Source organism: Manis javanica, chromosome 17, assembly GCF_040802235.1.
Source record: "Manis javanica isolate MJ-LG chromosome 17, MJ_LKY, whole genome shotgun sequence".
NCBI classification, from domain to species: domain Eukaryota; kingdom Metazoa; phylum Chordata; class Mammalia; order Pholidota; family Manidae; genus Manis; species Manis javanica.
This window is the reverse complement of record NC_133172.1, coordinates 60,655,002-60,672,723: the sequence shown is the minus strand read 5'-3', so window position 1 is coordinate 60,672,723 and position 17,722 is coordinate 60,655,002. Positions and strand designations below refer to the sequence as shown.

Sequence of the window (17,722 nt, the reverse complement as noted above, 5' to 3'; positions counted from 1 at the left end):
CTGATGAATAGCCCTGGGGAGGAGGGAGGTCAGGGATGCTCAAGGGAGCCTTTACTTTTATTTACTTGGAAATATTTAATAGTCTCTTTGGCTCACAGAACTTTGCATGGTTTGTAAGGTGGGAGTGGAACACATCGGGAAGTTCTTATGCATCGCAGCCCCTGAGTGCTGTCCCCCCAGCACTCTTTCCCAGGGCTCAGCCTTCTTCCGTGGCCCTGCCCCTTGCCGGAGCCCCGACTGGGGTGGTTTCTAGTCACAGCCTCCCTGCTCAGAGCGGGGAGCCCAGGGAGTGACCCCAGGAGCTTGTTAGAAGCACAAGCCCCAGGCCCTGCCCAGACCACCAAGTTGGGGCACCAGCTAGGGGTGAGCAGGGACCCTCATGTTCTTATGCTGAAGCCCCAGACCGCCAGCAACCCAGACCCATCCTTCCAGGGAGCCGGCCCTCACCTCGAGCTCCCACGCCAACTACATCCCACAGCGAAGCCGGCTGCCCACCCCGCCGCTGCCTGCCCCTCATCTGTGACCAGCTGGCTCACACCTGCTGTCGCCTTCAGTCTCTGGGTCAAGAATGGCCAACACTGTCCATCTCTCTGCTCCAAAAGAATAGTAGAAATGGCCTGGCATGCCATGTTGAGAGGAATTCTGAGGACATGATTAGAATGGGAGAGAAAAGGGCCCCTAGCCTCTCTGTGGTCTGTCCCCTGACTGACTGACTCACCACCGCCTTCTGCGCACGGAGCCCAGGCACAGTCTCCTCCTGGTGCCCCTCAGACATGCCACCTCCCCGCCATGCCTGAACGCGCTTCCTGCCCTCCCCGCAGCAGGCTGCTGCTCATCTCTCCAGCTTCAGCTCCTCGGAGAAACCTTCCCGGCCACTTTTTCAGGGCATATCCCTTCCTACCTCCCTTTTAATCTTTCTCTCAGCAAATGTTTCCTTTGGGGCACTGACTGTGCGGTGTGATTGTCTTATTAACCTCACTTGAGTTGTTTACGTTTGCTTCCCCCTCTTCTCCCCCTGCCAGCCTGCAGGCTCCCCTGCATGATACGCACCGCACCGAGAGCCAGCAGGGGCTGCGCAGGTATCTGCAGGGCAAAGCAACCGACGGCTGAAGGCTGCCGAGGGTGGAGAGAGGGGAGTGGTGGCATGTGGAGACGGTCCTACGCTGCCTCGGGGCACTGACAGGGAAGTGGGCCTCAGGGCAGAATGTGGTGGGTTTGACGTCTGTCTCTCCACCCCTTGACTCTGTAACCGTGGGCCAGCGTGTTAGCCTGAACCCCAGCTTCCCAGCCTGGGATATGCAGACCTATCTGCAGCCGAGCAGTGATGAACCAAGGTTATGAGCCCCACGTGAGCTCCCCTCCTTGTCACAGCATCACAGGCCCCTGGTTAGGCTCCCTGCAATTTCCCCAAGATTCTAGGACTGACTCTCCAAGCTCTTTCTCCACCACGTCAAAACCCTGGCAGCATCAGCATCCATGTTGGCACCCCTCCCACTCCCAGCTCCTACTTCCCGGGATGCATCTCTCTACTCTTTCTCCTCCGCTGAACTCAGTAGCCCCTGCCCAGTAGTAGGGGGAACTGTGACCCCCAAAAAATACATGTTGGAAGTCCTGATCCCCAGCACCCATGAATGTGGCCTTATTTGGAAATGGGGTCTTTGCAGATGTGACCAGTTGAGTCTGTAGGGTATCCCCCTAAGTCCAGTATGATTGGTGTCTTACAAGAAGAAGAAACAAGCAGGGATGAAGTCCATGTGGCCATAGAGGCAGAGATGGGAGGGATGCTCATGAACCAAGGAATGCCAAGGATCGCCAGCCATGCCAGGAGCTATGAGAAGGGCACAGAGCAGACTCTCCCCTAGAGCCTCCGGAGGGAGCTGCCCACACCTTGGTCTCCTGCACAGCACGCCGAGCCTGAGGGATTCTGTACAGGTAACGCACTTAGACCATGTGGAAAATAGAACAGACATGAGCGCAGAAGAGTGATTGAATGTGGAAAGTTCTGTAAGATGGTTCCATTTTCTTTCACATGCTTCATGGCCCCTAGGTCAGGTCATAAAGTTAGGAAACCCCAATTGACTTGAGGTCATGACCTTGTACATTTAGCCTCTGCTCCGTTATCTAGAGTTTAGCAAGCCCTTTCTCACAGCCACTAGCAAAATGTGACTCACCACCACTTAACACTGGCATGTTTTGGGGAAAAAGGCCTGGACTCCAGCAGGCCCATCTGTGTGGCACAGTGACCTTATTTTCATGGTTCCAAAGAGTTGGGGGGAGAAAGCCCAAACCCTGGTATGAATCCACTTATTTGTACATTATTTAAAGCAAAAACCTAAGGACAACTAACTGTTAGTGAAGCTTTTCTTTATACTGAAAGCTGTCTTTTTAAGATATTCCAATGTTGTTTGAACATCTGGTCTCATTAGAGGATTTTTTTTTTAAGGGAGGGATGGACTTTATTTTTTGACTCAGATTTAATCTGAGTTGGGGTTTTCCAAGTATCTACCATTTGTGTTTCGCTTTTGTTTTTCTTTCACATGTGTGTTCCTTCTGATTTCTGACTGCATAATATTCTAAACCAACTCTTCTTTTTTACCTTAAGTTTTTTTTTTTTTCATGGCCCCAGGATTTGGTGTTAATGAGATAGTGTTTGTTAAGGAATGGTGAAGTGTCTAAAACACTTTCCCAGTTTCCACTCATTAAAAAAGTAATTACTGAACACGTGTGTAATAGGACAGACACCTGCCCACAGGCTGGCTTTGCTGACCTGCCCCTCAGTTGATACACATAGTGCAATGTGACTGAAAAATAGGCATTTGGAATTTTAAAAACCTTCATTTGAATTGATTCTCTTGCTAACTGCCTGGTAACTGTGTACATTCATTCATTTATATACAGACAAGTTTGACTGTGTACCAAAGACATGGACACCCTAACCCTTAAAGAAGGGCTGTCTTGCCCACACTGGGGAAGCAGCACCCCGTAACCTGCATGTCCCAATGTACAGTGGGCTGCCCAAGGCACTGTGAATTGCATCACTGTAATTTATTTAACTGACATTTACAACACAGTTGTTTGCAAACAGCTTACCTTTTATATATAAATTAGGCCCCAAGGATGCTTGTAAGAACAGCATTCCTGGTTGTCTGCTCTATTCTCTTCTGTTTTCTTTATTGAGATATAATGCACATGCCATTAAATTCACCCTTTTGGAGAATGTAATTCAGTGCATATTCAGAACTGTGCCATCATCACCCCCATCAATTTCAGGGCATTTTCATCACCCTCAAAAGAAGCCTCACACCTGCAACAGTTATTCCACACACCTTCCTGCAGCCCCTACAGCCACCCAGCTATTTCCTGGCTCTGTGGATTTGCCTATTTGGGGCATTTCATGTACATGAATTCATATAACATGTGGCCAGTTGTGCCTGGTTTCTTTCCCTTAGCATCATGTTTCTAGAGTTATCCATGTAGTGTATATAGGGCTCCACTCCTTTTTATGGCTGCATAATATTCCACTGCGTGTTGTTTCATTCACTGATGGTCATCTAAATTTGTTTGCAGTGTGGGTTTGATATGCTCAGTATATGTGTTTTTGCTCACGATCACTAAGATAATTCTGCATGGATCGCCTGAACCATCCTGCAGCTCTGGACAGCACGGGGGTGTCACCCTCCAGAAAACCTGGGCTTGGCATGAGCTTAGCATGTGTTGGGGTCTCTGTGTCCCAAAGGGTTACTGGCCCCCCTTCCACTGGGACATTCCCAGTTAGTGACAATCCCCTGCACTCTGCCTCGTGAGCAGCCATGGAAAAGCTGAGCAACTTTAGCCTCTGCACTGAGTCAGGCTCATCTCTGTATCGTCCACAGGGTCCTGGGGGTGGGATTGTTATATATTAGAATCACCATGTGGAGGTGGGCAGGTTCCAAACCAATGAAGAATAAATGCATACTGTGGGCTTGTGCTGTGCCAGGCACTGCCTGCACCAACTCAGTTCACCCTCACTGCGACCCTAGGAGGGGCTCATCACTGCTCCCATTTTACAGAGGAGGACACTGAGGCACAGGAAGTGCAGAAACTCACCCAAGGTCACACAGCTAGCAAGCGGCAAAGCTAGAATTCAAACCTAGGCAGCCTGGCTCTGGAGTCCACGCTCTCAGCCAGAAAGAGCCAGACCTACACGCGAAGAGTGGTGGGAATGGGACCTCCAAGTGGTCTGCGCTCATTCACTTTGTAAGCACGGGCTGGGCACCCGTATCTCTCATGCAGTGAGTGACCGGCAGACGGCGGCTCCCGGTGAGGAGGATGCACCCTCCCCACAGCATTCCCACTCAGCAGCCCCCCCCACCTTCGCTCCCAGCGCTGGGGGAGGGCTGGCACAGGGCTCTTACCTGACCCCGATCGTGAACATGCTGAGGAGCTGTTTCCCTTGCAGCCAGCCGATGAACATGATCAGGCCTGGGGGAGAGAGGAAGGGAGAAAAAATTACACCCCCACCCCCCCCACCCCCCCACACACATTCTCTGACGTTCAAAGGTGTTTCAAACTCGAAGAGTTTACAGGAATATGTACATAGGGCAATGATGAATAATCTCAAGTACTTGCTATGAGTTTCCTTCTTCTTTGAAGGAAGATACTTCCATACCTATGAAAAGGTCTTACTTTCCAGGAGATGATCAAGCCGTTCAAGTTAAAATGAACAACCAACTCGTTTATTTTGGTCTGTCTGCAAACGTGTATGGCCTATCCCCAAAGCTCCCCCATGCGCTGCGTGTACCTCCCCTGGAGGCGTCCGACACAGCACCTCACAGCTGCTCCCATCATGGACAGATGGGCTACTGATTCTTAAATTATTTCCTCTTTCTGTGTTCATGATTAAACATATTCCTTTTTCTATCTTCTTCTTCATCATTTACCCAATGTTTACTAAACAGCAGGCGTTGTGCTACGCATGGACACATGGACAGTGGCACAGATGGACCCTCAAGTCAGAGAAGCGGTGTGGGTCCCGCTGGGACGCGTGAAAGTGCACGAGACATCCTGGCGACAGGAAGAGCACTGGGGCCGCTGGGTGCACCTCAGTGTCCTCATCTGCTGAGTGGGGGTGATGGCCATGTCTTCCTCCAGGAGTTGTTTGAGGATTTAAGATGTGACAAGCCACTTGAGGTGCTCAGCACGAGTCCTCGCCCACAGTGAGCGCCCAGCGGTTACTGCTGTGGACTATGTAAGAAGGAAAGTGGAAAGGTGAGTGGAGCTGCCGGCTGACGGGCCGTGGAGGAGTTTCCAACCAACGTCAGTTCTGCTTTGCAGGGAACAGAAGCGGGGGCAGGTTTTTGCACTGGGGCTAGTCGGGTGTGTGTGTGTAGGGGTGTCGCAAGGCCCGATTTGTTAGGTTTCTTTCTTCTGTGATTAGCAACAGAGTTCAGCAGTCAAATGAAATACCAGCTGGAACCCAAATGAACCCACATGTGAAAGATTGGAAGGGAGACTCTCTCAGAAAGGGGAGGTGAGGGGCAGTGAGCCTGCCCCAGCCCCACGTGGGGACTCCCTGCAGAATGCTGGCACTCGCTCGCAGGGGCTCACAGCGCCGGCTGTGCGTATTGCTTCCCAGGTCCAGGTGCAGTAACTTACACTGGTGTTTGAAGTTGGCCACGCTGGGGTTATTTACACCACAGAAACTGGCAAACTCGACTTTCCCCTGGCAAGGTGGCTGTTCAGCATTTACCAGCACACCAGCGCTTCCTTGCCTGACTCTCCTAGAGCCGTCTGTCAAGTATTTATTACGAAGAAAAAGTCTGAGAGGTATGGTGGGCCTGGCCACAGCCCTACCAATTTAAGTTCTAATTAACGTGAGGAATAATGGCTTATCCAAGGCAATGCAGGTGGTCCTCTGACTTGGAACTTTTGTTTTAAACAAATTTCATCTTGTGGAAAAGCCTGCCAATACTCGCTATTTGACCACTGACCTTAAGGCACATTTACTTGGTGTTTGTCCTTGCAGCTACTGACATAGAGCAAGAGGCACTGTGACAGTGTGGTCTCCTTCCAGCAGGTGCCATCCTCTAGAGCAGGCGTCACAAAACTTTCTCTATAATAGGCCAGACAGTAAGTAGTTTCCGCTTTGTGGGCCACGTGGTCTCTGCTGCAGCTCAACTTGGCCATGTGAGCATGAAAGCAGCCACGGCGTGTTATGTGGATGGGCGTGGCTGTGTTCCCATAAAACATGATAAACACTGAAATTTGAATTTCATGTAACTTTCATCTTATGAAATATTATTTGTCCTTAGATTTTTTTCGATCATTTGAAAATGTAAAAAATATTTCTTGCTTGTGGGCCGTACAAAAACAGGAGGCAGACGTAATGTGGCCCGGGAATCACAGTTCGCAATCCCTGCTCTTTGTGTAAAAGGCCTCTGGGAAGCCAGGGGCCCTGCTGCCAGGGATTCCTGATCAGTGTGCAACCCCTAGGATGGCAAGTGAACGGCCATGCACAGTCCCTTTCGCCTCCTGTGTCCGTGGCAGACGTCGCTGATCCATCACAGCGCTCTTTGCCACCAAGCCTGGGCACAGGGCCCTACTTGCTGTGATCAGAGGTGGCAAGTTAACATAAAACCCATTTCCCATCACTTCTCCAAGAAAAAATAGGGCAGAGAGGAGAGAAACAACAAATGACTTCAAAACAGTGAATCTAGTGGTCTGGCCAACTTTCAGCACTAAATCCAAAGCTGAAATTTGGAAAGGAGACTAGACACTGGAATGTTGGCAAGGGGTGGCCAAGAAGGTAAGGGCAGGCAAATCTGTCCCCGGCATGACTGAGCTGAGAGCCCTGACTTTGGACCACATCTTTTTAAACATTTCCTAAATTTACCACCTCTTATGAGGTATAAAGGAGTGGGAGATATCCTTCATGCCTTTGGAATATACCCTATCCTCTGCCCAGAATTCCCAATCCCCTCTATATTTCCTTGGCAAACTCTTACTCATCCTGCAAGACCCAACTTCATGTCACCTCCTCCTTGGAGCCTTCCCCACTCTCCCATGCAAGATTAACTGCTAGTTTCACATTTCATATTTGTTTAGGTGTCCCTCCCCTATTTGTCTTGGGTCCTTTAAAGGGCAGAAGCTATGTTTGATTCATTGTGGTGGCCCCAGGACCTAACACAGCATCTAGCATGTCATATAACAATCACTAAATGAAGTTATGCACCTGCTTAGCTAGAGGCACCATAAAACTGCTGCTCAGAGGAACAGCTGTTTCTCCCAGGAACTTTCTCTGGCTCTGCAGTTTGGGCCAGACTTGCTCGTATTTCCTCTCATCATTGTCAGTGCCACAGGTAGTAGATTGTTGGTTTGTTCTTTTACCAATTCATTCACTCAGCAAGTGTTTGTTGAGAATCCACGATGGGCGGGGCACTGGTTGGGCTGGAAGGCTGGGGATGAAGGACACAGACCTGGAGCCAGAGCTGGACACAGCAGGAAGGTGCAGGTAGAGGCATCAGGCCAGCCTCATGGCGGTGTTCAGGCTTAAGCCTTGGATTTAGGTCTGTGGCATCATGTTGATACTATACGGTATGTTGCCAAAGGCCGGGAAGCACAGCCTGCTTAGTCACATAGAAATATGCCCGGGTGCACCACGAGACTACAGAGCTCTGTGTCCTTTGCAGTTAGGTGGACCATGCAGCTCCACGCTGCCCACTGAGAGTCGGCAAAGTGATGACTCCTTGGTCCAGGCCTTAATATTTTCCCCCAAGCCTCCCTGTTCTCTGTTCCCCTACCTGCTGGCGGAGAGAAGGATGGCCCACCTCCCGGGACCCGGAGGAGGGAGAACAACAGCAGGCGAGCGGCAGGAGGTGGGGGCCCGGCTCCCTGAGCCCGTGTTTGGAGGCGAGCTACCCAGGAGAGCCACTCGACCAGGAACGTGATCCTGGACTGTGGTGTGAGCAAGAAATAAACTTGGGCCATGTTAAGCCACCACAGTGTGGGAGCTGCTTGTTGCTGCCATTAGCTTGGTCTGACCAATACAGAAACTTGTAGCTGCTGCCAGAGCGTCCAGTCCTAACCATCCATCGTCACCCAGGTGGATGGCAGGATACTTCAGAACCCACTGTGGCCGCTCAGGCCGGCTCCCTCTGTCACCAGGACCCAGCACAGAAACCGCGTTACTCACCAATTATGCCAAACGAGAACAGCGTCAGCTGCTTGCCCAGCCTGTCCATGCTTTTTTGCAGAGGAGTTTTAGGCGTCTGAAAGGATGAGGACAATGGGCTTGTTAGACGAGACCCCAGCAGCGTCCCCCAGCGTCTGCCTGGCTTTCTTAGATCTTGAGCTGAAGGATGATGACACAGGGGTTACACATATATAGGGACTCATTGACCTCTACACTTAAGATCTGTGCATGTTATTGTTAAGTTATACCCTGACAAAAAACTTAATACCTGTTTAAAATAAAAATAACTTTAAAAAAGTGTACTCACCTTTACCATGTCATCCTCATTCCTAAGGAGTGGGCAGGGCAGGTACCACTGGCTGAGAGTAACCTCAAACCCCAGCATATAAGAAACCTGAAGCCCTGGCTGGCACTTACCTCTTCAGCCTGCATCATCTTAAACACCTCTCCGAACTGAGACCTTTCCCCTGTCCCGATCACCACACCCTGCATTCGGGAGAGAGAAACATGAGATGCCAAGCTGGAAGCCTCCTGGTGCTGGGGCCCAGGGTCCCGGGCTTACCTGCGCCTTCCCGCACTGCACCAGGGTCCCCATGAAGACGATGTTGTTCAGGGTGCTGAGGTCCCCCCCGCCTGTCAGCGGGCTGTCTGTCTTACTGCATGGCTCGGCCTCCCCCGTGAGACTGGACTCATCCACCAGCAGGTCTGTGACCTAGGGGACCGGAGAAAAACCATGGTGTCTGCCCTCCTACCCCAGGGTCTGGGGTTAAAAGCACAGAATGTGACCTAGCACCTTAATGTCATCTGCTAATGGACAAAAAATAATGAACCTGTTGAAATCAGGGAGTTAAGAATCAGAACGCGGCCTGGCACCTGCAGGGGTGGGAAAAGCTTTAGATGTGTGGCTCCTCTCAAAAAAATGTTAAGTCTCATACCTTCTTTTAGCATTAAACTTTAATGTAATGTTTAAAAAGAGCTTAGGCAATGGCTAATTTAGGACATACCCTTTCAAAGCACCTGTGGCTTTTTCCTAAGCCTCCACATCCACCCTCCACACCCCCTACCTTGGAGAGTCCCAAAGAGTTCATGTGGTTTGAACATCACTGAGCCAGGTTCTTCAGTGACAGCCTAAGGTTCTGTTAACACCAGAAACACACATGCAGGCACAGATACACACCTACACACTCACGCACTGCAGGAAAAGAGGAGGAAGGTGCTAATATTATCTCTTAATTCGCACACCCTCCCTGAAAGATGCTATTATTTTCTCCATTTTACATCTGGGGAAACTGAGGCATGCTAGGATTAAGGAGCTTGTTCAGTGCCACATAGCTACTTAGTGACAGAACAGAGGTTTGACCCAGGGCTCTGGTTCCAGAAACTACACTCGTAACCTTCTTGCAAAACTGACCCCAGATCCAGTAGGTATCGCTCAAGAGGTGAGTCTCCTGTGCCACGAAGAGGTGGCCAGAGCTGTGCCAGATACCACAGAGGACGTAAAAGGGGTCCAGGGCTGGCTCTGTCCCTAAGACCTCATCATCTATGTATATAAAACCAACTTAGAGAGAAGCTATCTTTCTATAAACTCACAAGAGACAGTTAGATCAGCATTTCGCAAATAGAGGCCTATGAGTTCCCTATACTTTCAAAAATTTTTAATTCAATAATAATCTTAAAAATATGTACATTGCCATGGTATCCCAGTCCCCAAGATGACAGGGGCTGCCACATGTAATATACCCACCTCCCCATCATCCTTCCTAACAGAATCCCCACGGTGTTGGAAATGGCAACGTGCCCTGCCACACAACCTTATTTCCCAGCCTCCCTTGCAGCTCACCGCATCTCTACCCTCTGGACAATGAGAAATAAGAAGCCTCTGGTGGTCCTGGAAGGTCTTTGAAGGCAGCTGAGTTGACAGGCCCCCTTTGTTCTCCTTGCCTTCCTTTTTATTCCTGCCTGGACCTTCGTCATCGTGTCTGGAGCTCCAGAAGCCATCTTACAAGCATTAAAAGGATGACCACACTCTAGGGAGGGCAGAGCGGGGGCTGAGAGAAGCCCAGGTACTTTGCTCCAAGATGGAGCTGCCATATTGGCTGTGGACACACCACTTCTGGACTCCTGTTATGTGAGAGAGAAATAAATCCCTTTCCATTTGAGCCCATGAATTTATCTTAATCTATTACCACCAATACAACCGCCCCTGGATCTAGAGATTGCATTTGTGTTTTTGATTCTCAGGACATCAAGGGAAAATCAAATGACCTCACAGAGCAGCTCCTAACCCACAGTAAATGAAGGATTGGGAGAACTGAGTCACCCAGCATCCCAGGTGCTGACCCCATAGACCCCAGGAAGCAGCAATCAGCCCCACATCCCCAAGGCAGAGACTTTGTTTCCAGAAAACAGTGTCTAATGGGACATGAAAATAAGTTAAGTTGTACTTACTTTGAAAATTTGGCTTAGGTTTCTATGTCAGGTGTGTGTATCAGTCTGAAGCACAGAGAATCTGTACCTAATTTTATGTTCGTTCACATTTAGGTAGCATTGCAGTAAAGATAATAAATCAACACTGGGACGGGAACCCTGACTGAGTAATCCAATGTCCTAATCAGACCCAACCTGCAGCAGAGCGTTGGGAGTGGACACAGCAGGTGGAGGGGCTGGTGCGGGAGCATGAGCTAGAAGAGGAGAGCTCCTGGGGGGTCTGGGGCCCCCAAACGGTCCGTTGGAAGAGAAGACATTTGGTGAGTGAATCAGGCAGGTCCCTTAGTGGGGGAAAGAAGGCAAGAACTGGCGGTGAGTGACTTGGAATAACATGCCTGAGCAAAGCAGCTGGAGATGGGGGAAGCAAAGAAAAGACGTTTCTTCTCCCAGTACCCGCCAATAGAAAAAGGACAGGAGCCCAGCGTGCTGAGTGCTAACACCAATTCACCCTCTTGGGTTCTTGGGAGCGGGCAGGGGAGGGCGCTGTCCCAGGTGCTGAAGTCAAGGCCGGGAGGAGAGGGGCACTGCTCTTAAGGAGCACCCACCATGGAAGCCCTGAATAGACCAGGACGAGAGGGCACAGGCAGGAAGACAGGAGGTGTGAGCTACCTGGGGACACGTGACTGGAGTCAAGCAGCTCTGGTGGTGTGGCTGGGATTCAGCTGCATCTGGCATTGGCTAAGAAATCTGGATGTTACCTTATAGGTAATGAGGGACCATTTAAAGTCTTGAGCGGAGAAGTCAGGGACATGGGTGAGATAAGCAAGGTGATATTAGGTATTGGAGGAGGTACGCCTCTGCATTGGGAAGGGGAAGCCTACAGTTCCAATGAGGCCTAGTAAGCCTCTCAGTGAGGGGTTGGCAGTGCGCAGGGGTGGATGAGCAAGAATATTGTCAGCAACTGGAACTGACTAGTCGTGTGGGAGCAGGCAGAGGCCACCAAGGGTTGGAGGCGAATCTATTTCACAGAACATTTTAAAAGTCAGCATATTTGACCCTGGTTATATTTCGTTAGGCTCTATAACCCGACCCTCTGAGACGAGACATGAGCCTAGACTGTTGCTCAGGTTTATTGGGCCTATTTTCTAGTTCTGGTCTTTACACTTGTACAAGCCATTTGGGGTGCTGTGACCACAGATCCCAGAGCCTCCTGCATTTCCATTCTGGTTTGCCAGTGGACCCAGGAGGGCTAGAGACTCCTTAGAAGTTCTTCTTATTTTTCTTTTTAAATAAAAATCATGCTTGCAGTTGTGATAGTGACTTGGGAACCCTTGGTTTTCCATTTATAAAATGGATGAGTGGGGAGTTAGAACATAATTTTTCCTCTTGCATCTTAAAGAACTCTCACTGTAGGATGTTAACAGCTGCTCTCTGAAGAAAGGGCTCCCTGGAGCATTAAGTGTGGGATACACGGGTGAAAAACCAGAGAACTGGTTTTCTTTACCACAGGACTTCTCAGGGCCTTTACCAGGCAATAAGTGCTGTGACCTCCCAGTGGGCTAGTGTGCGTGTCTCGGTGGTGGGACCGGGACTCTGGGCTGGAAGGTCACCAAGTCTTTTCCTGTCTAACACAGAGCCCTCCAAGCACAGCAAGAACCATGTAAGGAAAACTCATTTAACTTGGGTTTTTGCTATTAAAGAAAGACCAGTTAGGATAATACCTGCTCAACCCAGTTTCTCAATTGGTTGATTCAACAAGACTGTAGTGGATGCCTATTAGATGCCCAAAGGAATTGTCAGTCAGATTCTGCGTTACGAACTTTGGAGAAAAATATTCTCACAGGTAAGACAAATGGAGGGTGATCTAAACAGGATGGTACCAAATTAGGAAAGAGCAGAAATTCAGAGAAATAATACTGGTTGAGGATATAATAATAAACATTTGTTGAGTGTTTGAATTCTCCCATCAAACAGCCACAACTATCACATGGAAAAGACACTGCTCTGATCCTCATTTATAGATGAAACTGAGGACCCAATAGCTTCAGAAACTTGCCCAAGACCCAAAGGCTAGACTGCGTCAAAGACGGACTCTAGGTGGGGAGGTGGGGCAGCCAGGCTGTGAAGAGTCAGAGGGCAGAGCTCAGTCTTCATACAGGTGGAGTAGGGAGCCACTGTAGGTTCCAGGGCAGTACAGGCTGGCTACACGGAGCCTGGGAAGGGCCCCCGGGAGGGCTGCGTGGGATGGGTCAGGCAGGGCAGATTCTGGCTGGAGGGCAGCAGCAGTTGCCCGGGTAAGGGATCTCTCACAGGGAGAACCGCTATTAATCAGCAATACATTACATGAGGAAACATACCTCGGCCAGGTGATCAAGGTCAATACCAACAGTGATTAGTCATGGTGAGAGCAGGCACCTCAATATGATGGATGAGAAGGGCACTGTACCTCTGGGGTCTTCCTCCCCAAAGCCCCCAACCCCAGTCTGATCTATGGCCAGGCATTCTTCTGGGCCCTGTGAATCCAGCAGCAAATGAGACAAACTCCCCACCTCCATGGAGCTTGTCCCACAGCCTGAGGCGGCAGTGGGGCTGCCGATAAAAGTGAAGACAAAGGAAAGCGGGTTGGGGAGCGCTTAGCAGAAGAGTCAGGGAGGAGGACACAGTGAGCAGAGGCCTCAGGAATGAGGAGGGCCAAGTCACGCTGGTGGGGTGCAGGTTCCAGGGCCAGAAGCTGCCCTACTACGTGGCAGTCCCCTCCATGGAGATGCACTGCAGGCAGATGGAAACAGTAACATGTTTGGCACCAAGATCAGGACTAGGCATGCAGCTTGGGCCTCCTCTGCCTAGAGCAGCTGATTTGCATCTATTCCAGGTTGGCTCAAAAGGCACTGTCTCCAGGCAGCCCTCTGTGACTGCAGGGAGACATTAGGTCGGTCCTGACGGGGAATCTGGAATTCCCTGGGCTTCTCCCTCACGCCCCACAGCAGTCTTGGAAGTCACCTGTCATGCGTGAATATGGGTTGTCTGTCACTCTGGGCTGTAAACCCATAAGCACAGGGACCGGGTCTGTTTTCTCCAGCACAGTTCCTGGCGCACAGTAGGTGCTTAAGCAAGATTTGTTGAATGAATGAGTGAAAGGAATATGGGGAAGCCCTGAGGCAGGAAGGAGGGGAGAAGGCTTCCAGGAGGGCCTTGAGTGTGATGGGCTGAGGAACAGTCCCCCACCCAACCCCCCAGACGGTGGTGTCCTGACCCCTGCAAGCTGTGAATGTTACCAGACACGGCAACAGGGAGTTTGCAGATCTGATTAAATTAGGACCTTGAGGTGGGGACAGGATCCTGAAGGATCTAGGCAGGCCCTAAATGGCGTCACAGGAGGAGGGGCAGAGACGTGTCTGAGTCAGAGGAAGGTGGCTAAGCAGTGGTTGGTGGTTGGGGCCAGGAGTCCAGGAATGCAGGCGTCTCCAGAAGCGGGAAAGGTTGGGGGACGGACTCACGCCTGGAGCTGCGTCCTGCCAACACCTTGATTTTTTCAACCCTGTGAAATTGATTTTGACTCTGGCCTCCAGAACTGTGCGGTAACACACTGATTTTGCTCATATGCCAGCTCATATGCAGGGGTTTGTTAGAGCATAGGAACCCAATGGCGAGGACACCCACAGGGTGAGCCGGAGGCGGGAGCTGGGTGGTGGGGATGGGGGTGGGGCGGAACAGGAGTCTCAGTGTGTGCTGAAGGGTGTGGTCTCTGCAGCTGGGGGCAACTCGAACTCCCTTCCCCTCCACTTACAGCGTGTGACCGCAGGTGGGCTGCATGATCTCTCCAGGCCTGCATCTCATTTGCAAAATGAGAAACATGAGAGGAGGCCCATTCTCTCAGGGTTGTGGAGAGATGACAGGAGGCAGTGTTTATACAGGGGTTCACTCAGACCTGACTTTACATACGCATGCCTATGCATCAGTTCTCTTCATCAAAATAAAGGGAGGTGGGGATTAAGGAGACTGTGTGGCTCAAGAAGGAACAAAGCTGGTTGTGTGTGTGTGGTGGGGGGGGGCTTCTGGGGACTACCGTGTCCAGTGGGGGGCACGGGGCTGAGCGGCCGAGCATAGAGACAGGGCATTGAACCCACATAATGCCCGTGGCTCCCAAGGAACAACCTGCTACTTCCTGCTCAGGTGTAGACAAAGGGTCTTCCACACCTGGCTGGCCTTCTGCTCCCAAGATAAGCCTTTCTTGGACTCCTGACAAGTCCCATTCAAGTCCGTGTCCACTTCAGGTAATGGGAGGGAAAAGAAAGAGCTGGGGTTCTGCTCAAAGGCTGTGTCAGCTTAGCCTTTTAACGAGGCCTTGACCTTTAACTGTGGGAAGAGAAAATGTCTGTGACCACCCCCCAAAACACTCTGCAAAAGGGATCAGTATTCGGGTTATTTTTAAAACTTTCTTGAACCTACTGTTTCCTCAACCTAAACAGTTCTAAAATATATAGTGAAGCTCTCCTGAGTCCCAGAGCTTAATGGCTGATAAAAACACTCCACTGTGAATAAACAAAGCTATTGATTGTTCAACGGAGTTGTGAAATATCTGAAAGGAAATCTGTGGGGTTCAAAGCTGGTAGCACTGCAAAATCCCTTTGTGGTGCTAATGGCCAGGTACAATTTAGATTAACATAAGCAGGCAGGAAGAAACCAGCTAAAGAAGTTGGAGAGTTGTTTGCAGGATAAAAAATTGTTTCAAAGAACGGTTGTCGTGATTGGTAATGATAATATAATCGGTTGCTAACACTCAGTGGCTGCTTACTTAGAAAGCCAGGGGCAGGGTGGTGTGCATGGCTACGCATGTCCCTGGGGCCCCTGCCTAGGCTACTTCAAAGGTGGGCTAGAATATGTCCCCAGGCCCCAGGTGCAGCTCCCGGCCACTGCCCTCTCCATCCCTCCCTCCAGGCCCGTCTTATAACAGCCTGCTATTGATGCTAGGGTTCCTGAGACCGTGTCCAGAAATAAAAAAATCAGGCTTAATCCTTTATCACTATAAGCTTTGAACAATTCTTAAGCATTCTTGGAAGGAGTCATAAATGGATTATTCCTATCAACAAATCCCTCTGAACTTGATTTAACCTATTCTCATGAATTCAGGATTATCTCAGACAGCCTCAGGTATTGTTCTGAAGCTGTGATGCCCTGACACCCACAAAGGTTGGGGAAACAGCTCACTGCACACCCAATGTCCCTAAACCACGCTATACTATAAGAGCTTGTGCTATCTCCCACCTTGTCACTGGTCCTGTCTCCCTCCTCACTGGCAAGCAGTCTTATATCCCTTCTCTCTGACACTCTGACATCAATGTGGCTGTTTCTCGAAGCAAGTCTTGCCTCAGCCCTCATCTCCCCCTCCCCCTGGTTTAATTTGCCACTGTAGTCTGCTGTAAACTAGAAAATAACATAACCAAGATTTGCGAGGCTAAATGTAAAATGAGAATAATTTATGAAATACAATTGGAGGGGCATTGCAATTAAGATTAACTTCTAACTTTGTGACCTGTTTGGGCACATGAACGTGTGTGCACTCACTCATGTGTATGTGTGTATGTGTACGAATGTGAGTGAGAATACCCACCTGCAATATGCTAAGTGTCTGCACAGTCCCCCCACAAGGGCTCAGGACCCCTCACCTCAGTGAGACGGATGTCTGCAGGGACGCGGTCTCCAGTTGAGAGAGAGACGATGTCCCCAGGGACCAGGTCGCGTGCCAGCAGGTGCTGGAGTTTCCCTTCTCGCATGCTGCATTTGAAATGTAGAGGGCAAAATCACCCTGTTGGCATCCCACTCTGTGCACTTCCATGAATCTGAACAAAGCTTATAGAAAACACTTTCTCTTTCAGTCATAGACCAACCCCTGTGCCTGTATGGTTTTATTATTCTTAAAATTCACATTTCCTAAAAGACTTTTGGGAAAGTGGGAAGCTTCTGGTAGACCCCAGGCCTCCTCTGAGAAGTGGGGCAACTAGACTACTGTTTATCCTGCTTGGAAACAAGGCTGGCCACACAGCCTCTGGAAGCTTCTGTAGGTCTCTGTTAGTGGTTCAAAAGCTTCCTTAAGGAGCCAGTAACTAGCAATGCTTCTGTCCTCAGAGAAGACACCCTTCTGGTGGGCAGAGCTCGTCTCAAGAGCTCAGCGGGCAGAGCTGAGAGGAGCATCTTGAATGCCCTACCAGTCCAGGACCTTCTTTCTCGTGGGGTGGGGACCCTCCGCAGGGCCATCTGCCCTTAGACAATGGACATGCTTCTCTGCACAGGCTCCAGCTGAAGTCCCACCATGTGTCACCCCTCATCTGGCTGCTGCAGAGGCCTCCCAGCTGTACTCCTGCCTCCACTCTGGCCTTCTTCAGTTTATCCCATGCATGGTGGCCAGGGAGCCCTTAAAACACAGAAGTCACATCACAGCTCCCCCCTGCTCCACACCCTCCCCCTCCACAGCTTTCTGGTGACCTTGGAACCAAACCCAAAGGCCCTGCTAAGGACACGCCGCCCCCTGCCCGCTGCTGCTCCCACCTCACATCATCCAGCCCTTGAACACACGCCGCTCTTAGTCTCAAGATCTTTGCCAGCCTTGAATGCTGAACACACATTCCACTCCTCCTTGTTAAAAGGATTTGGTCTTATTCAGATATCCACCCTTCTCCCACAGCTATCTGCTCTGGGGAGTGGGTCCCGACTAGCTGAGACCATTAGTGTGATCCCATCCCCTGCCCACAGTATGCTTCGGCACAGGCATGTTCTGTAACACTGGCCTTTGAGACGTGAGTGGACATTTGCTGGGGGTTCATGAGAACGGTTTCCTCATTCTGTAAACACACACACACGTCATCTCCTTTTGGGCCTTGTCTGGCTGTGATGCCTGGAGCTATGGCAGCCACTTTGGGACCATGAGAGAGCCAGCCACAGAACAAAGCCAACAAGCAGAGGATGGCAGAGTAAGGAAATAAAAGGACCAGGTCCTCAGCGCCATCTTGAACTAATGAACCCCACTGTCCCCACACCTCATATCCGTTGCCACGGGACCACACGACTTCCTTAGGGATTGTGCAGCTGACTTTCCTGCTCCCTGTTGCCAAGAGCACCTCTCAGATG

At 50.4% G+C, this 17,722-nt stretch overlaps 1 protein-coding gene across 2 annotated transcripts in view; it reads right to left on the bottom strand.

Moving 5' to 3' along the window:
• Positions 1–17,722, bottom strand: part of ATP2C2 (ATPase secretory pathway Ca2+ transporting 2) — a 66,247-nt gene that overhangs the window by 21,280 nt on the left and 27,245 nt on the right. For both annotated transcript variants that reach the window (XM_036993735.2, XM_036993736.2), the window contains 5 exons: positions 16,264–16,372; positions 8,733–8,882; positions 8,588–8,656; positions 8,171–8,246; positions 4,395–4,461 (listed from right to left, as the gene is read on the bottom strand). In XM_036993735.2, the coding sequence (XP_036849630.2) occupies positions 4,395–4,461; positions 8,171–8,246; positions 8,588–8,656; positions 8,733–8,882; positions 16,264–16,372 (471 nt within the window). The remainder of the gene's footprint in view (positions 1–4,394; positions 4,462–8,170; positions 8,247–8,587; positions 8,657–8,732; positions 8,883–16,263; positions 16,373–17,722) is intronic.